At 42.7% G+C, this 25,588-nt stretch overlaps 12 protein-coding genes across 12 annotated transcripts; 6 read left to right on the top strand and 6 right to left on the bottom strand.

Annotated features, from left to right (window-relative positions):
• Positions 1 to 1,075: 1,075 nt before the first annotated feature.
• Positions 1,076 to 3,074, bottom strand: BDB00DRAFT_941874 (peptidase S8/S53 domain-containing protein; the record flags this gene model as incomplete). The annotated part of the gene is made up of 7 exons (XM_053129382.1): positions 1,076 to 1,717; positions 1,788 to 1,845; positions 1,926 to 1,970; positions 2,043 to 2,061; positions 2,191 to 2,297; positions 2,403 to 2,508; positions 2,659 to 3,074. The coding sequence occupies 7 exons, from the start codon at positions 3,072 to 3,074 to the stop codon at positions 1,302 to 1,304; spliced, it is 1,167 nt and encodes a 388-aa protein (XP_052975384.1). The 3' UTR covers positions 1,076 to 1,301.
• BDB00DRAFT_845235 (uncharacterized protein) lies at positions 3,037 to 5,676 on the bottom strand. The gene is made up of 12 exons (XM_053125059.1): positions 5,441 to 5,676; positions 5,254 to 5,377; positions 4,897 to 5,183; positions 4,693 to 4,812; positions 4,587 to 4,601; positions 4,416 to 4,510; positions 4,264 to 4,314; positions 4,011 to 4,188; positions 3,852 to 3,947; positions 3,714 to 3,766; positions 3,451 to 3,649; positions 3,037 to 3,360 (listed from the first exon to the last, which is right to left on the bottom strand). Exons 1-12 carry the CDS (start codon positions 5,628 to 5,630, stop codon positions 3,203 to 3,205), a joined length of 1,566 nt encoding a protein of 521 aa, XP_052975383.1. The 5' UTR covers positions 5,631 to 5,676; the 3' UTR covers positions 3,037 to 3,202.
• BDB00DRAFT_845232 (uncharacterized protein) lies at positions 5,675 to 6,975 on the bottom strand. Its single transcript, XM_053125058.1, has one exon. The coding sequence runs from the start codon at positions 6,602 to 6,604 to the stop codon at positions 5,726 to 5,728; it is 879 nt and encodes a 292-aa protein (XP_052975382.1). The 5' UTR covers positions 6,605 to 6,975; the 3' UTR covers positions 5,675 to 5,725.
• Positions 6,734 to 7,624, bottom strand: BDB00DRAFT_771294 (HIT-like domain-containing protein; the record flags this gene model as incomplete). The annotated part of the gene is made up of 7 exons (XM_053119947.1): positions 6,734 to 6,868; positions 6,954 to 6,977; positions 7,062 to 7,171; positions 7,240 to 7,255; positions 7,334 to 7,376; positions 7,449 to 7,490; positions 7,572 to 7,624. 7 exons carry the CDS (start codon positions 7,622 to 7,624, stop codon positions 6,734 to 6,736), a joined length of 423 nt encoding a protein of 140 aa, XP_052975381.1.
• Positions 7,625 to 10,516: 2,892 nt separating this feature from the next.
• On the top strand, positions 10,517 to 11,500 carry BDB00DRAFT_845223 (uncharacterized protein). Its single transcript, XM_053125057.1, has one exon. It carries the CDS (start codon positions 10,533 to 10,535, stop codon positions 11,301 to 11,303), a length of 771 nt encoding a protein of 256 aa, XP_052975380.1. The 5' UTR covers positions 10,517 to 10,532; the 3' UTR covers positions 11,304 to 11,500.
• Positions 11,501 to 12,489: 989 nt separating this feature from the next.
• Positions 12,490 to 14,230, bottom strand: BDB00DRAFT_845217 (uncharacterized protein). The gene is made up of 3 exons (XM_053125056.1): positions 13,277 to 14,230; positions 12,704 to 13,195; positions 12,490 to 12,611 (listed from the first exon to the last, which is right to left on the bottom strand). The coding sequence occupies exons 1-2, from the start codon at positions 13,791 to 13,793 to the stop codon at positions 12,852 to 12,854; spliced, it is 861 nt and encodes a 286-aa protein (XP_052975379.1). The 5' UTR covers positions 13,794 to 14,230; the 3' UTR covers positions 12,490 to 12,611; positions 12,704 to 12,851.
• Positions 14,231 to 14,870: 640 nt separating this feature from the next.
• Positions 14,871 to 17,965, top strand: BDB00DRAFT_771318 (kinesin heavy chain; the record flags this gene model as incomplete). The annotated part of the gene is made up of 8 exons (XM_053119952.1): positions 14,871 to 14,990; positions 15,089 to 15,188; positions 15,297 to 15,370; positions 15,459 to 15,615; positions 15,690 to 15,958; positions 16,035 to 16,139; positions 16,217 to 17,065; positions 17,138 to 17,965. 8 exons carry the CDS (start codon positions 14,871 to 14,873, stop codon positions 17,963 to 17,965), a joined length of 2,502 nt encoding a protein of 833 aa, XP_052975378.1.
• A 23-nt stretch (positions 17,966 to 17,988) lies between these two features.
• BDB00DRAFT_771301 (uncharacterized protein) lies at positions 17,989 to 18,333 on the top strand (the record flags this gene model as incomplete). The annotated part of the gene is made up of 1 exon (XM_053119948.1): positions 17,989 to 18,333. A coding segment is annotated over one exon (345 nt), but the record flags the coding sequence as incomplete, so codon positions are not given.
• A 450-nt stretch (positions 18,334 to 18,783) lies between these two features.
• BDB00DRAFT_876780 (40S ribosomal protein S29) lies at positions 18,784 to 19,181 on the top strand (the record flags this gene model as incomplete). The annotated part of the gene is made up of 3 exons (XM_053127525.1): positions 18,784 to 18,845; positions 18,961 to 19,060; positions 19,173 to 19,181. 3 exons carry the CDS (start codon positions 18,784 to 18,786, stop codon positions 19,179 to 19,181), a joined length of 171 nt encoding a protein of 56 aa, XP_052975376.1.
• Positions 19,182 to 20,207: 1,026 nt separating this feature from the next.
• Positions 20,208 to 21,261, top strand: BDB00DRAFT_876779 (uncharacterized protein; the record flags this gene model as incomplete). Its single annotated transcript, XM_053127524.1, has 5 exons — positions 20,208 to 20,276; positions 20,362 to 20,505; positions 20,585 to 20,960; positions 21,049 to 21,182; positions 21,250 to 21,261. The coding sequence occupies 5 exons, from the start codon at positions 20,208 to 20,210 to the stop codon at positions 21,259 to 21,261; spliced, it is 735 nt and encodes a 244-aa protein (XP_052975375.1).
• Positions 21,257 to 23,248, bottom strand: BDB00DRAFT_638988 (major facilitator superfamily domain-containing protein). Its single transcript, XM_053118126.1, has 5 exons — positions 23,101 to 23,248; positions 22,920 to 22,941; positions 22,607 to 22,813; positions 22,382 to 22,540; positions 21,257 to 22,297 (listed from the first exon to the last, which is right to left on the bottom strand). Exons 3-5 carry the CDS (start codon positions 22,781 to 22,783, stop codon positions 21,383 to 21,385), a joined length of 1,251 nt encoding a protein of 416 aa, XP_052975374.1. The 5' UTR covers positions 22,784 to 22,813; positions 22,920 to 22,941; positions 23,101 to 23,248; the 3' UTR covers positions 21,257 to 21,382.
• A 1,048-nt stretch (positions 23,249 to 24,296) lies between these two features.
• On the top strand, positions 24,297 to 24,932 carry BDB00DRAFT_845209 (uncharacterized protein). Its single transcript, XM_053125055.1, has 3 exons — positions 24,297 to 24,358; positions 24,480 to 24,601; positions 24,702 to 24,932. Exons 1-3 carry the CDS (start codon positions 24,331 to 24,333, stop codon positions 24,852 to 24,854), a joined length of 303 nt encoding a protein of 100 aa, XP_052975373.1. The 5' UTR covers positions 24,297 to 24,330; the 3' UTR covers positions 24,855 to 24,932.
• The last annotated feature ends 656 nt before the right edge of the window (positions 24,933 to 25,588 follow it).

Here is a 25,588-nt window from a genome sequence, read left to right as displayed (position 1 = left end):
TTGACGTGAAAAGTAAAAAAAGCCCGTTATCAATACGACGCCCATGTAATAACGTGCCAACGATCGTGATGGTGAGGATGATCATGCACGGTTCATAAGCCATGAAGTCCACACCGCCGCCGCAGATCTTGTTTGCGTTACATAAAATATGACTTTAGGTCATTCACGAAAATAATAAGCAAATTGCAATCTAGCGCACACAACACTACTATTACTAACTACTACTACTACTACTACTACTACCATAAGGACCTATTTCTCTTATAATGCTGCTAAAGTAGATTGTAGCTAAAGTTATTTGCCACTTTCCTCATAGATACGCATCACTAACGATGATAAAGACACGAAAACCTGTTTGATCATCAATCTCCTACTCTTGTGTAACAAATCTTTGTTAGAACAAAGAAATTCACTAATGCAATGTTATAGAAATTCTTTTTGTCCTACGTAATTTACACTCTTTTCATGTAAAGAAAAACAAAAAGCCAGACGATTTTGACCGTTCCGACAGAACCCGGAATTGGCAACGACAAAGAAGACATGCTCAACAAGAATATATATTACGTGTATGCTTCCATTTGAGTTAGCCTCCGCGCTACCGACCGCCCCATATCAAATAACAGTTTGTCGAATTGGTCGTTTTCTCACGTACAACTCAAAAAACAGACAACAATGGCACAGGTTCACTACGATCTGATGTTGTGAATGAGTGTAAACTAATACTCAACTTATTTTTGACAAAATGTTTGCAGCCGTATGTACCAACTATGCACATCATTCCTTTCTCTCCTTTCAGATGCTTTAACATTTGAATCAGGCTTGTCTGGTTTGAAGTGTTATACAGTAGGTAGAGAGAATAGCAAGTCTTTGAAACACAGATAAAGCCCTTCATTACGGGTAAGTTGACGAGCTTTATATAATAAGTGGTATAACCATGACTGAAGAGAAAATATCATGTACTATTAAAGCGGTAACTAGACCGTGTCTGAATTGATCCGTCTTCTTTGCATTACTATGTACGTGTATAATAAAAACGTTGTGGTGATAAGAGAGATAGCATACTAATGATGTATTCGGATTAATGATCACTTAATATGGATGTTTCAGTTTGATCAGTTAACCTATGACCATTGGTTATGAATGTGAATAATTATCCATGTAAGATGTCGTGTCGCAACATTGGTGATATGGAGAGGAAAGCATCTACAACCTCGCATAAAAAAGACCCGTGGAAGTGATAGTTGCGATCATTTCAGTACCATGAGAGTAATCAAGCTAGCACCAAATGCCTTTTTATCCTTTTAGAAAAGTTGATGAATGTAAATAGTAATGGAGGAATATAACAAGCAACAATACCACCAAGACATAGCGGTGGGTTTTGTTGGTGCTGCCATGGCAGCAAATCCAGGGGGTATGGCAACATCAGCGTATAATAGTCGGTCATTGGAATTGTGGACACGATGCAAAACGTTGGTTGTACTAGTAGTTATAATACGGTTCTTGATATCGCTCGGCGTAACTCTGTCAAGAATACCTTTTGCTGCTGCTTGAGAATATAAAAGGGCGGCAACGCCAGCAACATGCGGTGCACTGAAAGAAGTTCCACTTGCGAGCACTGTTTCGCCATTGGGAATGATGGTGCCAATATCTACTCCAGGAGCGTAGATGTCCGTACAATTCCCAGAATTGCTAAATGATGCAAGCGTATCGCTAGAGTCTGTGTCCAAATGATAATTGTGAACGTCAAAAGCTTGTTAGCAACTACCATCGCCATTCAAATTACATACCTACTGCACCCACTGTGATTGTAGTAAAAGAGCTTGCTGGACTATACGAGCAAGCATCCTTTTATATCAACATCATTATCAGACGAACCGTACATCAGTAACGTTTCACATCCAGCACCTCAAAACTAGTCAACTTACACGGCCAGTGTCACTTTGTATATAATCACCATTTCCGGCTGCTGACTGTATATGAGAATGGTCATATGAGCGAGCACGTTTTGAGAATAATGATCGAAGATAAAAGGAGGGACCTACCGTGCTTAAAGCGCCCATCCTAGTCAATGCATCAACGGCTCTATTTAAACTCTGGCTTTGTGTTGTGGCGAATGACATACTAACAAACTCACTTTTACTGCCCGCGTTCTTCAATTAGGCTGATAATAAATGACGGAAATAAGCTTACTTTATAACCACGGGCATTTTCTTGCCTTTACGCTTCAACCTCTCTGCAATGTAGCTCATTCCGAGCAATATACTTGCCATATAACCTTCACCGCTGTCTTCTAGAACCTGAATGACAAGAGCGAAACGAGCACAAAAACAGTCAAAAAACCATGTGTTTTCTGTTCTCTCCTTTTTTTTACTAAAAACCGCTGCTTTATTCGCAATACCAACCTTGACTGCAATCACGTTAGCTTCTTTGGCAACACCATATAGTGTTCCAGCTGCAATCCCGGCTGCCATGGTTCCATGACCATGATAATCCATACTCGATCCATTGCTACCAACTGCCGTAGAAATACCATGCTGGGCACGCCCGCCAAAATCGGGATGACTTACATCTATGCCGCTTTTTACATGGTTTTTTAAGCTTTCTTATATCTTAAACGTTGGATTAGTTTTACATAGTATGTATAAGTCTTTCACGTACGTATCCATGATGTAGATGTTAACACCTTTGCCAGCTGGTGACGGGTAAAAGTAAGATGCACCCAACGGCAATTCTCGCTGTGATATCCTTGTGAGTCCCCAGCTTGGTGGATTTATCTGCATTTGATTCGAATTCTGAGCCAAATAGATGGGCTGATCCAGCTCATAACCCAAAAATCCTGGGTGACTTTCAAGACAATTCATTTCATTCTCTCCAGTTGGTAGAACGACAAAGTGTGTTTCTTTGTCTAGCGTCACGACGAATGCTTCGTTCAACGTGTTGACGCAAGCATCATCAGGTTGTAGATCAAAGCTGGCAATACGGCGGTCGCTAGCAGTAATAGTGGTGGCATGTATTGATGCCACTGTTGCCGTCAACAAAAGTAATAACAACAGTGAGCACGATGGTGGCGTCATCTTTTTACCATAGAAAAAGAGTGTTTAATAAAAAATGACATGCCTGAGAAAGAGTTATATATGTACAAAATGATTTTTTTTGTATGGGTTATCAATGAAAGCGAGGAGATGACAAGGGTTTTAATTTTCTAAGAGATTCCTATGGTGGATAGAATATCCTCGACAGCATCCCTGTAACTCGTATGGCCTTCTAGGTCTAATTGAACATTTTCCAATTGAGGGACATGTTTCACTGGCCGTAATCCTGCAACAGCGTTATCCAAGGAATGGAGTCGGTAAACAAATGCTAAAATTGAGAAGGTCCATTATATGTTAGCCCATTTTTCCCTGATGAAAGTAGTATGACAATAGTGGTTTTAAGCTTTAAAGATCTTACCGAGAACCCAGTCTTTATCAGTGAAGCAATTAATAGAGCGCCCAGACACCACAGACAGACAATCTTTCCAAGCCTGAGTATCCTCGCCAGAAATTGGAGCTCCCATAAACACAACGTGATCGATGAGACCGAACTTTTTGCGCTCATATAGTTCTTGTAGGCAGTGCCAAATGACAAGACACCCACAACTGTATGCAACCTGTTCAAAAGAAAATTGGATCAGTAAATTAGATCCCTACTGATAGTAAGCAAAAGTGCCGTACCAAGCTGACGGGTCGGTTACCCTGAACACGGTTCTCCAGAACATTGGCCAACACTACAGAGTTTCCATCATATTAGTCTACTACATGGCTTTTAAATATAATCAGCAAACCTTTTGCATATTGAGTGAATCTGCTTACCAACACCTGCTTTTCGTGATCTGTCGGCAGCAATCTGCCATGGATTGTCAACTACATCGGCTATCTTTAGCAGCGTCGCAGGCAATGCAACAGCGGCTAAATGCAAACTAACATCAGTAAAAGCTGCATTTCCTTCCTATATCTTACAAATATACGTACAAAAGAAAGCGCGAAGAGCAGTTTGCTTCGCTACTTCGACGCCTGCGTAGCGAATGGCCTGGTTTTTAACAAACTTTTCAAATGCGAGACCCAAATCCATCAACTCGTCGCTTTCGTATTGAAGGCAGTATATGTCGTTGTAATTTTTGGCACGAGCAAATCCACGCTCCCACGGTGTCTGATTCAACAAGTAATTCAGATGGATATCTAAATCTGATCCTATATGGTTCTTCACTTTTATTACTTGACTTACTCTAAACTCATCCTTGTTATCCATCAGGAACCCTGAAATGCAGATAGTGCACTAATCGTAGTAGCATCCATTTTGTTAACGATATATTCCATGATAAGTCTAAATCGAACAACAAGAACGTCTTCATAATTTAAATAAAATCATTCATTTACCTGCAGCGTCGGTATCGGCGGTAAATCGGCATCATTCAAAATTTGTTGGAAGCCAAATTCTTGAAGCCCTTGCATTCGTCTATGCATCTTCCATCCTGGAAAAAGAAATTACAAGCTCAAGTCTTTGAGCTGTATGTTGATGGAAGTTACGTTATATAAAGAGTCGTTTACCTGCCAGACCACCACCTAGTATACCACAGCAACAGTGATATTGTTAGCTCGACATACATAGCTACATCCATCAGTATACAGTTGATACCAACTAGAGTCCCCTTACCAGTTAAACCGAACAAGCTAGTCATTAATGCCACACCACCAGCAGTTGCAAAGAAAGTGGCACCTGTCAAACCTGCTAGCAGAGGAGCCAAAAGCGGTGCGGCCAACCCACCTGTGAGGGCTATTCACGTGTATTCGTATATTATTATTAGTGCCATGAGCATTACTTTCCTTTTTCTTTCGATCATGTACAAAAAGTAGTTACCTATGAGAGCACCACCACCAAGCACACCTGCACCCGTGGCCAACCATTTGAAAGTCTTCTTTTTCTGGTTTGTCTCTTCTATCTTTTTTTTCGCAGATTTATCCATCAATGATGCTCGATCGTGTAGATTAGGGTCCTTTTCGCCCGAGCTTTCTTGCAGTGCAAAGTACATTTGTTGGGCTATACTTCGCTCAACTGCAGTAACATCGGCCGGACTTAGTTTTGCAAGCCGAGCAAGCTCGAATAAGAAACGTCGTGCACGAGCGTCATATACTATGCCTTCTTGTCTATTATATTATCAATTATATTAAAATGCTGAACTAATACCATCAGTGTGTCACTTGAATAGGTGCTTACGACGAAGGCTGTTTGTTTAGGTGCATTGACACTGCCAAAAGATCGACGAGTATCTCGATACGAATATCACGGTCTCCTGTTGACAACAGCTCTGCGGCTTGGTCGTAAGATATTGGGTTCGAGACTATTTGTCTTCGATCAGCTCACATGGACTTTGATAAAAGATGGGTTCTATGGCTGAAAATACCAAGATCTTGCTGAGAAAGTTCTAAATGAGCCAACAATTGAAACCAGCATTCTCTTCCCCAATGTTGTTGGACGATGGGCTCAATACTCGTTAGTGCTTGTCCGGCTATCCGAGCAACTGCCCTTTTTTGATCTTCATTCCAGCTTGATGCTGACAATTGAATAAGGCTTTCTGAATTTTCAGCTGGCATGGCAAGATGTTCAAAGCAACAAGAGCAAAAAAAAAGTTGAGTAACACGAAAAATAAGGGAAGGTTTATATTTTTCGGGACATAAAATAATTCATGCTAAACATCTCGAAACGCGCCCTCGATCACGTTCTCTGATTTTGGTTGATCGAGAGGAATATGTTCATCTGCATGCCAACCAGGTGCAGCCAATCGAATATCCTTCATTTGAATGTTTCCAGAGCCATCTGTAATGGCATCGGCATATATGCAGCAGCTGCCACTTCGTGGATGCACCGATCGGTCTGCCTCTGCCCAAAACTCGACGTGGACTTTTTGACCGGATGACTCCTTACCGTTTGTCACAACAGTCTGGGACGATAAGGAGCATGAATGCGGCGGATAGAACGTAATGTCGTCGACATGAGCCACATTAAGCTCATCCACTAGTACCCGACGGCCTTGGTCTGTTCGTGCCCACTGGATAAGTTTGTTGATGGCTTGCCGCTGCACCTCTTCCGCTGCTTGATGGCTGCCCACCTGACGTCGCAGAAGCTGCATCAGTCCTTCACCTCCTTGCTTTGCTAATGAAGCGACCATCTGCTCGCTTGGATTGAGAAGCTGCCACCATCGCTTTGTTTGCTGCCAGATCCGCCATGTCACTATTGTGCCTACACCACCAAGCACTAACCAGAATGCGGGACCGAGCACTGCGCCGATCATTGTAAGGCCTGATAAACTCCCAAGTAATGCCACGCGTCGTTTCGCTTTAGTTGCTGTAGCCCAGTAGAAGGGAATGCGCCATATTGAAAAGTTTCGGGTCGTTATAAGTACTGACTGAGGTTGTGTAGGGCGAGGGATAAGCGGACCCGGTTGCAGTCTTTGTGATGGTGGTAGCTGCTGATGATATTGAAATATTCTTCTAGGCATTGATGATGCCGTGACGGGTCGACGTGATAATGTTTGTCTCGATATGTTTGATAGCATCATCATTAGCATTATTGCGCAGAGTATGAACTGTTAATAGAAAAAAGCAAAAGAAAAACAAAAGAAAAATAAAACGAGAAAAACGAATCGGTTGAGGAAGAATATGAACTTTGTTCGGAGACTTTTACGCTATATGGCAAATTACAAATCTTTCTTGACCTCTTCATAGAGCTCCTTGACTTTATCCATCTTCATACCAATTGGTTTCCAGCGAAGACCCAGACCTTGCTCCTCGGTTGGCTTGGGGATGATATGGAAATGCACGTGTGGCACGGCCTACAAATTGTTGTGCATATTTAGAGGTTGTTGATAAATGAAGCCCTTCGTGTGTTTGTACGCGTGAGAATTTTTTTAATCTTACCTGGTTAGCCAGCTTTCCGTTGTTCTATAGACAATCGCGCAAACTTAGCATTTGTTTTGCCTGTTTCTCATTTTTCAGCAAAACACCTCAAAGCTTTTGTATGTTTACCTGGAGCACATTGTACTGGTCGAGCTTAGAGGCTGCAGCAATCTTCTTTGCGACCGGGAGGGCGTCAGCAAGATACTCGTCAGGTACTTGGTGAAAGAACTCGGCGTGATCTATCGCAAACCGACGTCAAAACGCTGATGCGATCTCTTCTTTCACGACCAACTAGCAATTGACTTACACTTGGGAATAACGAGCTATATAGGCGAAACAAATTATGCATAAGTACTATATAGCAACGCCTACTTTTAATTCGCTCTCTTATTTCCACTTACCGCGTGGCCAGGGCTCAAAGGATCTATATCCATGAAGGAAAAGCTAGAGGTATGCTTCTTTAGCTACAGAAACCCACTGTTATAATAAGTGACCGGAATTAAAGGGAATTCAAACCTCTTGTCTGTCTCGATTAACTTGAAAGAAGGAATTTCTCCTCTATTATAGAATAATAGTCAACACAGTGCTTTTCGGCTTTGCCAATGTTCATTTCCTTAGTAACCAGGTTGGCTGGTTTACCTAATGATCTTGCAAAAGATGCAGTTATCGGTTAGGTGGGAATGTGTTGACATGGTGCGTATGAATGTGTTCGTTCTGGAAAGAAGACGCGGTGTGAGGACAGACAGCATTTTTTGTTTTAGACGGTGCGTTTGAAACCCTGCGGGCGCGTCACCGTCACTTGTCCCGCAGGGTGCACGAAAAAAGATTCATGCGCGATTCCGCAGAGCAACAAAAACAATTAACCTTCTTTTCCATTCATTTCCTGTGTAGCCATGACTGCATAGTATATTGTGAGGTTTCTTCAGAGATATTTAATTAAATAAGAGTGTGTTGTCAGGTGAAGAATTCACTGTCTTACAAATTTGGGCACGAGGTTTCTCTGATTTCTTCCATTATTCTACGAGAGTTTTGCGAATAAGCATCTCTTGCACAAAAATATCAGTTTATTATATGGTATGAGTTAATCTCCACAACATGACATACACTTTTAAACTATATAGTACATTGCGTATTTTCGTTCACGGTCAACATTCTTAAGCCAAGGTAGTCTACTGTAGGTTATACATACTTGGAAATACGGTATGACATTTGCAAATTTCAATAGATAAGCAATTTCTTAACTTGCTATGTTATAAATTTATAAACATATGTATGTTAATGTTCCCTGCGTTGCTAGCTTTTGTACCTTGAATAGTTCTTTAACAATAAATTATGGGCGATCCATTTGAAAAGTTTAAAAAAAACTTGGATGCGTTCACAGTGACAGCATTATTGAGGGCAAGCTGAACGACGAGAAAAATAGTCTCTGACGAACAACATCGTTTAAATTAAGAGTACCTTCAGCGGACTCGCTATTTCTCATTTTTTGTAAATATGGCAAGCGAGAAGATACTCCAACCAACCAACGATACTTAACAACCCAAAGAGAAGAAAGTAACGATCTTCAGCATTAGGCGAGAATTGGCGAGCCCGCCCAAAATAATTTTGATCAAAAAAGTTGCAGAGTTTGACTCATTGACCTGAGTGTAGCCACTTCACAAAATACATGGTATCAATAGAGGCGGAGGTATATTCGCTGGAACAAGGAACATAAAGAGGGCCTCTTTAGATAGGTATAAAGTTAATTATTAGAACCTCGGTCAAGCCACGCAAAACTTGGTGTAGCGGGTATTCTTTGAGTTCGGTTTGACATTTTCAGGCTGCCCACAAGCAGTTCTAGATTAGCAGGGTTGTATGTCTCATCTATCGGACGTGTAAGTACCGATTTTCTGGTGTTCCAGAAAGAGTGCTCTTATCAAGACTTTTGAGGCTACTGAATGGTGTATGTGCAATAAGTCGAAGCCATTTCACCATGTCTTCTTCCGAAACATTGTTTCCTAGTCGTGGCTGGGTGCACTATAGTACTCTGCGCTGGCTGACTACTGTACTTTACAGAGAGGCATCTTTTGCGCTTCGTTGTCCGTATTGCCATACACCTCCAAACTTGATGACATTCCGAAATAAAACCATACCATGATTTGCTTATTTCTGATAGCTTGAGTAGGATGCTGATATATGGTTAAGGATAAAGGGTATGATATCGAATAGTAGCTGGCTAATCATGCCAACGCGCTGGTCATATTGCAATTTCGCCTCCTGTTTTTCGCCACTAGGATTCCTCGAATAGCATTTTTTCGGACAGCGCTTTTGTACTCTTCGCCGGCCAGCCTTGCCGCACCAGTGTATGCCAATAAACAAGACAAGGGAAACAGTCGAGTGCGTTCGCGTGCTAAGCGTGCTGCACTGGATAATGGAATCGACAAACATTCAATCGAATCTTGTTGTCGAGGGTATTTAAGTTAGCCAGCTTGCTCCGTGTCATCGGGTAATGGTCTGAATGCATTGTTCAAATACGGCCGTGGCATCATATTCGTTTTGTCGAATGTCTTCGTTAAGCGCCTTGGTAAGCATACGAGTTTGCGCGTAGATCCATAAAGGGAGCGAGCACAAGCATCCTGACGGTGTCAGCGGTTTTTAAAACAGATGCGATTAGTTAATCGTGGTCACTTGTTGATAACTGTACCTTCGAGTGAATCGCTGTTACTCTCGCCTAAAGCAATTGCTCGTTTAGCATTTGACGCGGGATCATTCGTACTGTCCTGGTTATCGGCGCGTATTTTGTTGTCTTCGGAAAGTGTTCCAAAAAAGGAGTAGTGCCATATAATCGCGCCATCAAAGCCCATAGCCGTCCTTTTTCGTTTTACCAAATTACTGGAACAGCTACATTGTGTGATACAGCGCTACAAGCTACCTCAGTACACTATACCAACAGATCGAATTTCCTTAAAAACTAGCAACTGTTGGTGTATTATGGAAGAAACACACGATTATAGTAAGCCGAAGACGCATATTTTTTCCTGCTCTTGGTACTGGGCTGTTCATAAAAGTCGCGAATAAAAAACCAAGGACAAAGATTGTTGAAATCATCAATTTAAAGTGATTGCCTCGTCGTACCATGTACTCGCACATCTGTAGTATTTCCTGGTACTCAATATTAGTCAATCCGGTGTTTCAGGCGTATACATTCATAGCCTCATAGTAGTAGTAATAGTCCATCATATAGTAAAGCCTCTATTTTTATGTTCTTTAAATACTTAACCCAATGATATTAACATACATTTTCGGCTAAAAGGTACCGTGGAGATATAAACAGCTCCTCTCTACAGTTCATCAATCTTCTTTGTTGCTGTTTGTTTTTGCTCTTCTGACTAAAAACACAAAATACTATGTCCGTATAGCAGATGTACATAAAACGAGATTTGTTTAAAAACATTCAGTTACACGGCATCTAAGCCTACGAAACAAGAATCATAAATGCTATAAATGATAAAAGATAGCATTTTTTCATAAAAAAATCTCTTTTAACATTTTTGTTCACAAGAAAGAAAGCTTTTCCTACTTATAGCAAGTGCAACTACTATCTACGTATATTGCGTAATTATGAATCCATTTACATCCGGTGCCCTGTTTGCACTTTTCCTTCTGTTACTACTTTACGTCTGCCTACGACCATTGGAACATTTTGACAGCAACCTTAGGCTTCCCGTAGCAATCTTCTGTCTGTTACAAACGATATCATTGGTCGCAAGAGACAACGACATGGTTCTCTGGGGTGCTACCTTCCTTCAGCTGATAGTTACGGGCATTATTGCCAGAGGCTTCTTTGCACATCGGCAACGACACCGAGGGAATGATGATTTAGTCGCAGCAACAAAGAATGAGACACCATCGACATTATGGATCAAGGCCCATATGCACTATCTCAAACGACCTCAATTCCTTTTGATCATTGGTTTCCATATTCTCGATGCCGTTTTACTCTGGAACCCTCGATCACCGTACACCAAAAATGATTACGAAATATTCGGCACCATTTACAATTTAATCCACTTGATCATGTTCATAACGCTTGCTTGGCGAAAGCGGAAACCGGGAACGCCATCACGTGCCTTTTACGTCTACAACTTCATCGTCGGTTTACAACCTACACGAGCCATTGTACGAACAGTCACTGCGTGTCCCTTTAGACCCGATACCATATATTGGCGGATCCTCCTATATTTTCTTTCCTCGGCGCTTGCAACCGTCGATACATTGCCGGCTTTGAACTTGTGTTTCCAGGGCGTCTCCTCCGAAGCCGAGCTATCATCATCGCTACTTAGAGTAATAGCGGAGGAGCAACAAGACATTGGGGGCCATGATAAAATATAGTGATAACAACAGTGGGAACGTGGAGAAAGGCATCTTCGACATTTCAGTGACGAACTTGCCGAGAAATTTGGAAATACGAAGCCTACAGGATGGCCTGCACTATGAATTCCGCCCAAACTTACATGTTGCTACATTTCATTATATTGAATCACTATTTTGCCTATATCATAAACTAGCAAATACTCACTGGGAATTGGAATTGAAAAGTTTTCTTTATATAGTGCGTGTTTGCTGATATTTGTGAATCAAGATCTTTAACGCACATTACGCTGTGTTTGATTACTGTAACGACACTGACAGAGACATATCCTAGAGACTCAATTTGCGAATGAAATATAGCTTGTAAATATATCAGTTTATTAGCCATCTTTAAACATGGTGGATTACAGCTTGATCGTTTAGTCCGGGTCATCATTAATTGGTATAGCTTAGCCAAGAAATAAATACACATGCTTGCAAAGTAAAGCCTTTAAGTTACCCTAATAAAACATTTATTCTAAGGCTCGGAAACACTGTTATATATGTGCAAGCAGACTGCGACTGGCATATTATGTGTATATACAGACTTTCAATGCTTTGATGCAAGGAGCACTTCGAGTCGAAGAATATGATGAATATCATTCTATCTTTGGTTTCTATTAAGTGCTATTCTATAGACATAGAAAAAGACCAAAATGCAATTGATGCCTACTTTATTTTTTGTAACGAAACTCAAAGTAATGACGTGATATATACAGTATGTGTGCTCTATAATGAGGCATACCGTCAAAGAATGTATGTATAACGAAGCAGTGCTTTCTCACACTTTGGATAATACGTGCTACACACAGGGTTGCTATTTTACTCAAGCAGACTTTGGTAAAACAGTTTCACTATATATTTCTAATATCATAAGTTATGTGCCAAGCCCATTAATTTCCTTATATTGTTCGTATTAATATACTGTGTTTATATGGCTCGTGTGATGAGCATGTTGCCATAAAAGGAATGTCAATCATTGGATCCGGTGATGGTAAAGGACAGGCTATTCCACCGAAGAGATAATCAAAGAACCATGTAAGAAAATGCGTGGTATGTATCAGTAGCAGCAGTAAATCTCGCATGCGTACTGATTTTGCCACGTAGATAAATCTCTTGATGGTGTCCCTGTACAAATTGATGTACTCTTTTCACGGGACTAGCTGGCTTCTTGAAAAGCGCAAGTAGTTAATGTTGTACAGACAAAAGTCATTAAGGCAACACGAAAGCCAGCTCTCGACACGACACAATTATTATTTAGAAAAAAAGATACTGCTGTATATGTACAAGGTAAGTATTTTACAAATACACATATAAAATTTGTTTACTCTCTTAATATTCTCTCTTTTCTATATGCTCGTTGGTATATTCTCTGTCGGTAGGTTTTCTAGCTGACCAGTAACATCACCAAGATTGGTCGGAAGTTGGTTCGCGACATCGGAAGGAATCAAACTTGTCAATCCACCCAGATCAGACAGATTCGGTATGTCCTGTGAATCAGAAGCCCAAATTGTGTATGCGTTCAGTACTCTAGTCCTTCAATCTTTCTCTCCTTTCTTCCATCAAGGTACAATAACTTACAGAGTTGTCGCATGGCAAGTTGGCGCTGTTAGAGATAGTGGGTGAAATTTTGATACCGATGATATCCAAGGTAGGAACGACATCGTAGTCAATGGTGATCCCGGGTGCCTCACCACCTAGCACACCACATTTACCCATGATATCGTACAGGATGGCCTGTGTTTCTGTATTCATGGCATCAACGGAAATGGTAAATGGGAAGATAATTGTGGTGACAGTCTCCTTGCCAATGTGCACATTGTCCTTGATACCTCCACCGATGCTCTTGTCTCGATAACCCGGGTAATAAGCCTAAGCGATATGCAGCAACCCATTAGCGAGTGTGCACATATATCAAGTTCTCAAAATAAAGAAGTACACATCGAAACACACCTTGGCTTCGATCTTTTCAAACGTAACGCCAAGAACATTAGGGTTGTCAACGGTGATATTCAAATTAAAGTTGAAATTGGCAGTGGTGCCGGTCAAGTTGAAGGATGGTTCGCCCTGGAGACCATTGAAGTTGATCTCAGGTGTTTTGAAGAGCGCGGCCAGCACGCCAATCACGATGCCAATGGCAACAATAATCAGGAACAGAAAGCAGCATATCCATCGTGCCCAGCGAGGAAAACATGTGCAGCATCCGCAGCACATTTTGTCGAGACACGATCGTTTTTCTGGCTGTTGTTCGACGTACAAGACTGGTCCACCATCGCCTAGGTGCTGGTACTGGCCGTTCTGCCGAGAATTCCGAGATCTTTTCGCACCGTAGCCGTCGTCCGTCGCAACAGTCGGGCTCGTCACGTTATTGTCGCGGTAGCCCATGTCGTACATTGGATAGGATGAATCCTGGTAGTGTTGTGGCGGTGGCGGTGCTCCGTAGTCGTGCTGGTTATTGTAATAAGATGCCATGGCTTCGAGAAAGAAGAGTGGAGGAAAAAAGAAGAGAAGGAGTCAAAAGAAACTAGTATGGAAAGAGAAAAAAAAAAGAGGAATGAAAGGAAAAATTGGTTTTTTTCTGGTTCACTTTGGGTCGATCGCTCTGGCTTTCTCTCTCAGTCCTCAGTGAGCGAGGTGTCTCTCGTTAATTGATATCCCGGCCCGCTTTTCGTCTTTTTGTATCACGATCCAGGCCCATTTGTTTCTCTTGTCCCAATCAAAGCCGTCTGTGCACCCTAAAACCGAGTGAAGAAAAGTGCCATTTGTGGAAATATAAGCATACCCTCGTTCGTAGCCTGAACTAACGAAGGCTGGATTGCACTAGCTTATCGATCTCGCTTGTTGCAAGCAAAAATAGGCTGTATGAACTGTTGTCTATTGTAAAGGCACATACTCCACTATCCGCGCAAAAGAAGATCGCTGGTCAGATGAAAAAATAGCAATAAGCTCCGAATCCATCGTGCAACTCCGTTAACTCTCGTCCCTGCTCCGACATCAGGTACAAGAAGATCAGAAGGTTCCGGCTCTATGTGCAGAATGTTGCATCATGTACCACACACGGGTCGATGAGAAGAAGTGCACCTCCATATCGCTGCCGCATGATGAATTAGCACTCTAGCTCACACTCCCCCTTCAGTATCGATGACAGCTACCCCAGGGCGACTCACTGGCCTGCTCCCATGACAACCGTGTAGACAAAGAAAGAAGAGAGTAAATATCATGGGGTGGATGCTGTGTACGTGCGTGAGTGCGCGTGGTTGAAATGCGTGCATTATGTGTGGGTGCCGTGCTGTACGTACACACGTACGTACGTATATCATACACCCTCTGTGTGGCAGTCAGTATAGTGTGCGGTGAGAAATGAATGAGCCCTCGGCTGTCACTCCTCCGGAAACCTGAAAATGTTTTAGCTTGTGAAGGATACTCTGTACAACCGGGATTCGCTTACCTGTCGGTTTTAAGCTCCTCTGCGCCAGCCCCGCGCTTGTCGTTTTCCAAACCCCCCCCCTCGCCTTTCTGTTTCCTGATTTCTTTTCCCATCCGCCCAACATGTCCGGGAACAGCATCAAAGTCGTGTGTCGTTTTCGGCCCCAGAACTCTCTGGAGATTCGAGAGGGCGGCGTTCCCGTCATTGACATTGACGATGAAGGAACTGCTGTAGGACTGAATGTAAGTATTTTGAAACTCACCTAAAAGTGCCGCCGACCTTTCTATCTTCTTATTTTTTTTGCTAATGCTTTATGTGGATGGGGTAATCACCATTCCAGGGCAAGGAATTCAAGGGCTCTTTTGCGTTCGACAAGGTCTATGGCAGTAACACTGCTCAAAAGGATGTCTTTGACTATTCCGTCAAAACTATCGTGGACGGTACGTCTTTACTTTGGCGATAAGAGCACAGAAAAAAAGGAGCTTGTTCATATGTCGTTGATGGTACCGGAAGCGCTTACACTCTAATTTTCAAACCGTTTCTTCTAGATGTCACCGCCGGTTACAACGGTACCGTGTTTGCTTATGGTCAGACCGGTTCCGGTAAAACGTATACTATGATGGTAACGTCATTGATGTTTTGCATAGATCAATTTGCCAGATTCACAGAAAACTAACAAGTTAATTGTTTTTACTTTTTTCACTTTTCAGGGTGCCGATATCGATGACGAAAAGACCAAGGGTATCACCCCTCGTATCGTTGAGCAGATCTTTGCCAGTATCATGGCTGCTCCGAGCAACCTCGAATTCACCGTTAAAGTTTCCTACATGGAAATTTACATGGAGAAAGTCCGAGATCTGCTTAACCGTGAGTGTTGTTTTGCTTTTAACACATGTGCTTAAGCAACCATCCCACTAAAACACTTGCTCTCATCTTGCTAGCCTCGCGCGACAACCTGCCTATTCACGAGGATAAGCAAAAGGGTATCTACGTCAAGGACTTGCTGGAAGTCTATGTAGGTTCCGCCGATGAGGTGTACGAAGTCATGCGTCGCGGTGGCAACAACCGTGTCGTTGCTTACACCAACATGAACGCCGAAAGTTCTCGAAGTCATTCCATCGTCCAGATCACCATCACCCAAAAGAATGTTGATACCGGTGCAGCCAAGAGTGGCAAGCTCTATCTTGTCGATTTGGCCGGTTCCGAAAAAGTAAATGTCGATCCTTCACTCTTTCTTTCGGATTTAAATGAAATCCTCAACTAAACCGTTTTCACTTACGCTATAGGTTGGTAAAACCGGTGCATCTGGCCAAACGCTTGAAGAAGCAAAGAAGATCAACAAGTCGTTGACCGCTCTGGGCATGGTTATTAATGCTTTGACGGACGGCAAGGTACATATACTTTCATCCTACAACCAAGAATATGCAAAGTGTACTAATCCTAATTTTTGCCTCTCTCTCTCTTCTAGTCGAGCCATATTCCCTATCGTGATTCCAAATTGACCCGTATTTTGCAAGAGTCGCTAGGTGGTAACTCGCGCACAACACTTATTATCAACTGTTCGCCTTCGTCGTACAACGAGGCAGAAACTTTATCGACCTTGCGTTTCGGTGTTCGTGCAAAGACCATCAAGAACAAGGCCAAGGTGAACGCCGATTTGTCGCCCGCTGAACTCAAGGCACTCTTGAAGAAGGTCAAGTCCGATGCAGTGACTTTCCAGACATACATTGCTGCATTGGAAGGCGAAGTCAACGTATGGCGTGCCGGTAACACCGTTCCTGAAGACAAATGGGTCACCATGGACAAGGTGTCCAAGGGCGATTTCAAGTCATTGCCGCCAGCACCTGGTTTCAAGAGTCCAGCCGTTGCTGAGGAAATTTCGCGTCCAGCAACACCGGCCATCGTGCTTGAGAAGGATGAGCGCGAAGAATACATGAAGCGCGAGAACGAGTTAATGGACCAGATCGCTGAAAAGGAGACCGAATTGGCCAACCGTGAGAAGCTCCTCGAATCGCTTAAAGAAGAAACGAGCTACTACAAGGAGCAGGAGCAGCTGGTTACCAAGGAAAACCAGCAGATGACTTCAGAACTGAGCGAGCTTCGTCTTCAGCTCCAAAAGATCTCGTACGAGAGTAAAGAGAATGCCATTACCGTGGACTCGCTCAAGGAAGCAAATCAGGATCTCATTTCTGAACTTGAGGAACTCAAGAAAAACCTCGCCGAAGTTCGCGTTGCACACAAGGAAGCATCCGACGGCGAGAAAGAAAAGAAGAAGGCTGAAAAGATGGCACAGATGATGTCTGGTTTCGATCCATCGGTAAAGCTCATACTCAAATTCTAGATCCTTTGTGGTACAAACAAAACTTATCAATGCCTTTTAATTTTCTAGGGCCAAATCAATGAGAAAGAGCGCCAAATCCGTGATGCTCTTAGCAAACTCGATGGTGAAGGTGCTGGCCAGCTGAGCACCGAGAAGGTCGTAGCACTTCGCCGTGAACTGGCTGAATCCAAGGTGCTGCTTGATCAACATACCAAGACAATCAATGATCTGACCTACGAGAAGGGTGCAATCGAACGCAAAAAGACCGATCTCGAGGCCAGACTCGGTACCCTTGAACAAGAGTACGAAGAACTTCTCGACAAGACAATTGCCGAAGAAGAAGCTGGCGTCAAGTCCAAGGCTGACATTGCTGAGACGATCGCCGAGATCAAGAGTAAACTCGAGGCTGCCCACAATGCCAAAAAGGAGGTGCAGCAGAAGGAGATTGAAGAGCTCAAGAGCGAGGTGGAGCGCAAGCAGCAAGATCAGGAACGACTTGCTAAGGCCATGGCCGATCTCACGGCTGCCAACGATCAATTGCAAGCTACGCTTGCGGACAAGGCTGCTGCTCCAGCACCCGCTGGCACTGGTGATCTCTCTGAAAAGGAGAAGGATCTTGAGCGTATGCGCAAGTCCATGGCTCAGCAGTTGGCCGACTTTGAAGTGATGAAGAAGGCATTGATGCGCGACCTGCAAAACCGATGTGAGCGTGTGGTCGAACTTGAAATGTCGCTTGATGAGACGCGAGAGCATTACAACAACGTTCTCAAGACGAGCAACAACAAGGCCCAGCAAAAGAAGATGGCCTTCTTGGAACGCAACCTGGAGCAGTTGACTAACGTGCAGAAGCAGGTAATAAGCCAACAGCTACATGCCGGAAAAGAAAACGATTGCTAAGTCAACAACTTTTATTTCAATAGCTCGTTGAACAGAACGCATCGCTCAAGAAAGAAGTCGCGTTAGCCGAACGCAAGCTGATTGCTCGTAATGAGCGTATCCAGAGCCTCGAATCACTCTTGCAAGACGCTCAAGAAAAATTGATCACACAGAACCAAAAGTTCGAGGCCCAGCTGCAAGCTGTGCGTGAACGTCTTGAGCATGCACGCTCGCAGCAAAAGTCGCAGAACTCGATGGCTGCACTGACATTTGGCCGTATTGCTAAGCCCTTGCGTGGTGGAGGCACTGTTTCGGAGAACGGTGAAGCACCTAGCCCACGCGATAAGCGTACCTCTTGGATTTCTGGCCTTATGAACTCGTCGCGATAGACACGTCGTTATATATACCTCTATTTCTCTGTTCTTCTCTTTACATATGTGAATTGTCTTCTTTCCTCTCCCACTACTTTTTTCTTCTTTTCTGAACCATATACACCCCACCCACCTTGTTGTTTGAACATTCTTATATCTATTTTCTCTTATATTTATATATAAAATATCTTGAAATTTGAGCTATTTGTAATAAGCCTCAATGTTTGTTCTCTATTTCCAAAGTAAAATGTACTTATTGGCAAATGCTTGCATGCACTTGTTTGTGTGCCTGCTTACTATTGTAACGTACTCAAGTGCCCGCCGCCAACCATAAAACGACCGGAAGTCAAACGGAACCCGCATGCTGCAATTTCATTGGCTCTTTCCGAATACGCAGCGAAGCCACAGGGTAAAAAAAGGTTGGCAATTTTTGAAAAGCCTGCTTCCTTCTCTCAATCGCTTTAAAAAATGGCTCACGCTAACGTTTGGAACTCGCGCCCCCGTCAGTTCGGTAAGGGCTCCCGTCAGTGGTATGTATTCTTTCCTATATTCGCTTTTCTATTAGTGCTTTGCTTGTCTTCAATTTCAATTGGACCTAATGTATACATGTTCCGTTTTGAAAAAAAATAAATTCTGTAAAATTAGCCGTGTCTGCGCTCACAGTGCTGCTTTGATCCGCAAGTACAACTTGAACATCTGCCGTCAGTGCTTCCGTGAATATGCCAACGATATTGGTTTCCACAAGGTGAATTTCTTTTTCTAATTGCGAAGAAAAGGGGAAACGTGGCATGTGGGCATTTCGACCTTCAAGGAAAAAAATAGTTACTGACTAACCAAAATTTTTTCTTGTATAATAGTACCGTTAAACGGAGCCTTAGACATATGTAGCCATCTTTCAACAAGTTGGACGATCGTTTATTAGTTTATTGTCTTTGAATCAATAAGTCATCGCCCACTTTTGTGCTGCAATAGTGTACAGATCAACCTCTTTTTTATGTGTCTCTCTCTTTTCCCTTGTGCTGTATTGTGAAAATATCAAATGGATGATGATGTTGTCGATCATGAGCTATGGTAAAGTGTCTATATCGCTGTGTGGTTTCCGATTGAAGGAAGGGTGAAAGGAAGGAAACCGGGAGTGTACGCGTACCTGCGATGAAAGTATTTTAGCTTGTTGTTTTGACGGTACGTCGATGTCTTTTGCCGCAGAATGAAGTGCCTTTTGTGGGAGTGATATCATCTTGGGTTTGTTGTGCTGAAAAAGGTATCATAGTTGATGAGGGAATCAAAGTAACTATTGTAGCACTTCTATTCCAAGTACTTGAGATGGTCAAAATCATACATCATCATTCTATCAATAAATGTACAAGGATTTACTTGTAACATAGCAGTGTTCGACCTCGCAATATAGTGTATGAGTGTTTATTTATTTGTTTCGCATTCATCTGTCACTTGCCAAACGCCGGGAAACTCGGAAAATTTGTGTAGCTTATACGTATACCTTCTAGAACAAAAGAGTGTGGGTGGATGGCGCTATATCCTAAATGAGTGCGTGTATGATGTGTGTATATAGTTTTTGCATCATATCGAGTTCTTACAGTATTTATAAACCGAATTTTCGCGTTGTCCTTTGCACAGATTTATGTCACCACGTAGATTCATCTTCATAGTTCCACTTGTTTCTAGTCAATCATTCATAGTCACCATCGCGTGCATATGTATTTAACAAAACTCGGAGTATGATGCTTATTCAACCACCCCCTCCCCCATGATGAAACATGTTATACCTCCCTTGCAAGCCAAAAGAAACAGAGAGACCCCCGTCGAGGCGTTGGAATAAATGGAGCCAACGCGACTTTTACCATGGCTATTGATCTTTTCTTTACTCGTTCATCATGGACAGCTACGGAAACATCTATCCTCTGACTAATCCGCTCGTCTTGGGCACCGCAGCATTCGCAGTTGTAAGATAACATCAATCAATGTTCTAACTTACAGAATGTCTACATGATGCTATCGATTCTCATCACTCTTGTGCGTTCTCAATAGGCAGGCTGGCTTATTGCATTTATCGGCGCTTGTGTTGCCGCTTTTCACGGCGTGACGTGGTGGATTATTATCTTTGAACTATTCTTTACAGTGGGCATGATTGTAGCGATAGGTGTTGGTGGATTCGGTCCTCACAGAGGCCTGGTAAAGTATTCTATCTTAATTGGATTGCGTCTAAAAATGATTGAAGGGCAACTCATCGGTATAATTTTATAATTTCTAGCTTTTGACATTGTTGGCCATCAGTATTGTCTATTTGACATATCTCATTCCTATCGTCTACTATGAACAAGAGCAGACCAGCGGTGCCAAGGCAACCTTGGGTGGTTTGATTATCCTCATCATCATGCAATATCTTTGGGTCTTCTTGCTCGGATGCTCTGAGGAATCCAAGTTGTACTCGTTGTTCTACGGTGGTCGTCATGGCGGCGGTTTGCCGCGCATCAACGCACCCATGATCCAGCGCAACTTTGTCTCGCCGTCCCAGAACAAGGAAAACCCTCTTCCTCAAACCCCAGCCAACAACAACAACAATCCGCCTATTCCCCAGGCGCATCAAGAACACCAAAAGTTCCCCACGGCCAGTGCTCTGCATTCATGTAAGTTTTCAGCGACGTGTAGTTTACCTTAGCTCATCTACATCCAATATTCATTCGTGCTGTCATTTCAACATTGTTCTTCTATTAGACCAAGCAAACCCTGAGGATCCAAACGAGTTGACTTTTTCCAAGGATGAAACGCTCGAAATCCTCGACAGAAAGGGTAATTGGTGGCAAGCCAAGAAGGCTGACGGCAGCGTGGGCATTGTTCCCAGCAACTATGTAAGTCGCATAGATTATCAAAGTTTTTGCACACTCGTATTAATCACAGTTGCTTCGCTTGCACTAGTTCTCTTCCTAAACGTGTTGGTACTACTGTCGTGTTGGCTCTCTCTGTTTTATTTTGTACTATCTAGATAATTAATAATAAAGTACCACTACTCATCTATTCTAATTACAAATTTTGGGTCATTCAACTTTTATTATTCTGTTTTTACTACTTTTCGAGTGGATGGAACACTTAAAAATGTTGTCACGGTAACAGCACTCATGATGATAGCTCCCGTACCGTAGCATTTAGTTGGACCGGCAAGCCAGTATAAACCGCATGCTGAAACAGGACCCAATGCACGCCCCAGTTGTCCGGAACTACGAAATTCGCCGAGGGCTCTTCCTTTGGCAAGTGATGGATGGGTCTTCTTTTCGTCGTTGGTTTTGTCATTATCACTATCCTCCTCCTCCTGACATTGTAAACTCGCCAGTCCAGTGAGACAGTTAACAACAGTGCCTGTCGTTAGTGCAAGACACGAAACGCCGAAATAGAGCCATTGAACAGCATATGCACTCGACGCCACCATCGCTAGCGACGATAAACCAATGACACAAGCCGCCATACCCTGCAATACCAACATTTTTTCGCCCAACCGTTGCACCTGTCGACGCACATAGCCCCCTTGAAGCAACGCAGACAAAATACCCATGTAACCGAGCAATTTCCCTTGCTGCATATTCGAGTAGTCCAACACGTCGAATGTCAAGAAAACAAGGGTAAACTCCATGCCCGAAAACAGAAATAAATGCAGGCAGTGGATCAGTTTAAGTCGGCGTAAATTGCTGATACGTTGTTCGACCGACTCGACATTGTTTTTCAGTGTTTTGGTATGGGTCTGTTCTTCTTTCCTTGCTGCTGCTGATTTGGCTTCCTTTGTCTCTGGGATCTTGTTGAAGATGTATAGCGTCTCGATCGATAATAGCACTAGTGCAACAATTGCTGGCATAGAGAATGGGTAAATACCGCTTGCACCGGGGAAGATCTTGCTCAGATCGACTGAAGCAAACCAAGCCCCAATAGCGGGTCCAAATGTGAATGCTACAGCAAAAGCAATACCCACGAGAGCCTATATATTTAATTTAGGCGTTTTTTATGAGTCGATCACAATATTGCAATATCGGATTCTTTTTAAAAGGGGGAAGTTTCTCACCAAGCTTCGCGATCGCTGTAAAGGCGGAGTGACATCTGATATAATGGCAATGCTGAGTTGGACATTGCCTTCACTAAGTCCCGCAACGATACGGGCGAGCAGGAACATTGTAAATGACCGAGCAAAGATCCAGATACCTGTCGAAAGCAGGTTACCAATCTATCGTTTACAAACATTTAAGATTAGTACTGCATTAGCTCGTCTCGAGACTGATCACTTCCTTACCATCGTATACAGGAGCACCTTTCGTCGCCCAAATCGATCACTGGCTCGACCAATGATGGGTGATACGATGAACTGCAAAAGGGAGAAGAGCGAGCCTAGTAAACCTCCAAGAAACACCGTATCCCATTTGTTCCCATGCCCTCTATCGCCAGATATTAAATGCTTGTATTGTTCCATAATCTGCAATGCATATCCAAGCAGTGTTTCCTAATAGTTGCAACAGGCATTAATTACCCAGCACCTCTTCATAAACATATTTCTAGAGAATAAAACAATAGAACATAAAATGTCTCCTGCCAATGTTATTACTAACCTTGTTTCCTGCTTCTTCTTGTCTGTAGTAGTTTAGTAAACGAGGAAATAGTGGCAGAATAAGAGTGAATGCCAATAAGTCAATCAAGAGCGCGGTAATGACGGAGATCACAATCCCGCCTTTTGCCGTCGCCGGTTTTGTAGACTGTGTCATTTGGTGTGAGGTTTTTTAAATTACTCACGATTGTAGAAAAATACGATAAAAATAGACAAGGGAAAAGAAAAGAGATAACGGAATGGACCGAGCGTCTCTCTTTTTCTCTAAAAAGGTTACAAAAAACGGAGTTGTATAGAGTCAATATTATGTTTTTTCCAGAAGCGTGAAAAAACTCAGGTTCATCAAAGCCGTTTTGGTGTGGCATGATGTGTGTGCAACCTCTTACGTTGAATGCCAATAATTGGCTAATCATCCTTGGCTGCACTTTCGATTGGCCGATCTGTGTCGCACAGAGGGCAAAAAGATGAAGTGCACACTTATTAAATTATTACTTGATATCGAAACAATAGTACTTTTCTGCTTGCATGTCCTATAGTGTTCTTCAGGTAGAGCAAGAAAGTACGATACTCTTGTTTCGTTAGTGTATGCGACTTTATTCGGTCTTCAGCGAGGTACTAAATCTCTTAATGTACCAGGTTACCTACCATAAGGACCTTTTCTTTCGAAATTTTCATCAGTAAAGGGACAAGAATGCTTAAACCATATTGGTCTTAAAAGTTTGTATCTGTGAACCCGAGATTGTCAAATCGTAGTTTGCCACACAATCCCACCCACGCCAGCTTAGAGCGAAGCTGAGTGTTGCAGTTGACGTCATTTGTATGGCGACTAAACTCTTCTTCTTATTGATGGCTGTTGCGCTTTTGCTGGGGAAAACGCACTGAAGCAGACCGGCACATCTGCTGTTGCTGAGGCAGACATAGCGTTACTGAATGAGAGCCCGCTACCGTTACTATGAAAAACGTGCTGTCGTTATGATAAGTGCTCTGCTGCTATAGAAAACGTGCTGTTAAGATGAAAAATGTTCCTGTTGCTAGGTAGCACATGATGTTGCTATGGACCGCTGCTAAGGAATATATACTATTTCCGCATGTTTGTTTGAGAATGATTACGTAAAAGTGAGGGTTTGAGTATCATTGCTGAAAAGCATATAGAGTCAGAATAGTACGGGATTGACAGTAAAATCAAGGTTTTTTAACGTTAAAAATTACCGGTATACTATTTGATATAAAGGGTTTACATGTAAGTTGGCAGCGCTGGCATTTATATATTCTAGCTATCTCTTTGACAACATCCGATTCTGATTGGCTGAGCTCGGCCGAAGCGACGTCACTTTTTTGGCGGTCCCTCTCTCTCGTCTCAAAATTGTTTATAGACCCAGAGTTCCAACTTTCAAGCGTAACATTACAACTACACAATGGCTTCAGGTTTCGGTTTGAATGGCGGTAAGCAATCAATTCACTGAAACTGTGCTATAATAAAAATACATAAAGAATGAAGTCAAAAAAAAGTACGAATACAGGTTTTCATTAACTTAAAAACTAAATTGGAAAAAATATATATTAGGCCGTGGCCGATGCTTCCACTTTTGGCAAGAATTCAACAAATGCTATGCTGGCGCCGATTTCCCTCAACAGTGCAATGCCCAACGTGACGATTATATGGAATGCCTTCATCACACCAAGGAGGTACGAATCATATTCGATAATGAAAGAAAGAGAAAGAGTAGAAAAGAACGCGAGATAACTGATCGCGTATGAATATTTCGGTTATATATGAATATTTTAGTTTGCACGTGTCGCACACATCAAAGCCGAAGAATTGAAGCAGGCTGAAAAGAACGCCAAGTTGAAGAGTGCCGCTAATGCTGCTGCCACCTCCAACATGCCTCGATTGAACATTATTGATAACAAGGACAACGCTGTTGAAACTAAAGCATAGTTCCATCCCCACCAATTGTTTTTTTGTTTTTAAAAGAATAAAAATACGGGAGACGATCCCGCATAGAACAACAACAAAGAGGCTGAAGGGAATACAATGTTATTGTGAACGAATGGACCATATGCCTGTAGTATGTAGTAGTAATAGTAGATTAAATGGATCGAATGGAGTTCAGTGAAGAAGATCGCCTAGTCAGCGACACTCATGTATTATGGTTCCGCTATATATTGCTGCTGCTGTGGAGAAATGCCGGCAGGTGTCGCCAATGCTTGCCAGCTGCACCAAGTACATCGTGCGTAGCACCGAGCTAAACACATACACGCATACATACACACCTACACACGCAGGGTTGTTCCGTGTTACCCTCTTCCTTACTTTTTTTTCTTGTATTTTTTTCTTTCCTTCTCTCTCTTTCTCGTCATTTACATCGACTAGCGGTAATGCTCTGAGTCCTCGGACAAATGGAACTACTTCTTTGCTGATTTGCCCATTCCATTACTTTGTTTCAACGCAGTTTTTGAAAACCCATCTATTTTCGGGAACTCCTTACAAGAACTTCGGCAGAAAACTACGACGCATAACATTTACTAGCTCACATCGAGTCCATCTAAACACTGCGATTGAATTCGCAACAAGCAGCAGCAGCAGCCCGCCAAACTTCCTTATTCTCGTTCTTTATCACCAGTACTACCACTACTGTAGTTTCTTGCACTATATATACATATTCCAGTTTT

This window comes from Zychaea mexicana (assembly GCF_025766255.1).
Source record: "Zychaea mexicana strain RSA 1403 chromosome Unknown BDB00scaffold_95, whole genome shotgun sequence".
NCBI lineage: Eukaryota > Fungi > Mucoromycota > Mucoromycetes > Mucorales > Lichtheimiaceae > Zychaea > Zychaea mexicana.
The sequence above is the reverse complement of the archived record's forward strand: the minus strand, read 5'-3'. Positions and strand labels throughout refer to the sequence as shown.

What these genes read in the sequence shown, in the direction of transcription:
- BDB00DRAFT_845209 (XM_053125055.1), top strand. Translation starts at nt 24,331, where the DNA reads ATGGCTTCAGGTTTCGGTTTGAATGGCG. An exon ending in AGGTTTCGGTTTGAATGGCG is followed by an intron (nt 24,359 to 24,479) that starts GTAAGCAATCAA and finishes AATATATATTAG; the next exon opens with GCCGTGGCCGATGCTTCCAC. An exon ending in GCCTTCATCACACCAAGGAG is followed by an intron (nt 24,602 to 24,701) that starts GTACGAATCATA and finishes TGAATATTTTAG; the next exon opens with TTTGCACGTGTCGCACACAT.
- BDB00DRAFT_845217 (XM_053125056.1), bottom strand. Translation starts at nt 13,793, where the DNA reads ATGGCATCTTATTACAATAACCAGCACGACTACGGAGCACCGCCACCG. An exon ending in GTTTGAAAAGATCGAAGCCA is followed by an intron (nt 13,196 to 13,276) that starts AGGTGTGTTTCG and finishes TGCATATCGCTT; the next exon opens with AGGCTTATTACCCGGGTTAT.
- BDB00DRAFT_845232 (XM_053125058.1), bottom strand. Translation starts at nt 6,604, where the DNA reads ATGCTAATGATGATGCTATCAAACATATCGAGACAAACATTATCACGT.
- BDB00DRAFT_845223 (XM_053125057.1), top strand. Translation starts at nt 10,533, where the DNA reads ATGAATCCATTTACATCCGGTGCCCTGTTTGCACTTTTCCTTCTGTTA.
- BDB00DRAFT_845235 (XM_053125059.1), bottom strand. Translation starts at nt 5,630, where the DNA reads ATGCCAGCTGAAAATTCAGAAAGCCTTATTCAATTGTCAGCATCAAGC. An exon ending in ACTTTCTCAGCAAGATCTTG is followed by an intron (nt 5,378 to 5,440) that starts GTATTTTCAGCC and finishes GAAGACAAATAG; the next exon opens with TCTCGAACCCAATATCTTAC. An exon ending in CTAAACAAACAGCCTTCGTC is followed by an intron (nt 5,184 to 5,253) that starts GTAAGCACCTAT and finishes ATAATATAATAG; the next exon opens with ACAAGAAGGCATAGTATATG.
- BDB00DRAFT_638988 (XM_053118126.1), bottom strand. Translation starts at nt 22,783, where the DNA reads ATGGAACAATACAAGCATTTAATATCTGGCGATAGAGGGCATGGGAAC. An exon ending in AGGTGCTCCTGTATACGATG is followed by an intron (nt 22,541 to 22,606) that starts GTAAGGAAGTGA and finishes TGTAAACGATAG; the next exon opens with ATTGGTAACCTGCTTTCGAC. An exon ending in TACAGCGATCGCGAAGCTTG is followed by an intron (nt 22,298 to 22,381) that starts GTGAGAAACTTC and finishes TTAAATATATAG; the next exon opens with GCTCTCGTGGGTATTGCTTT.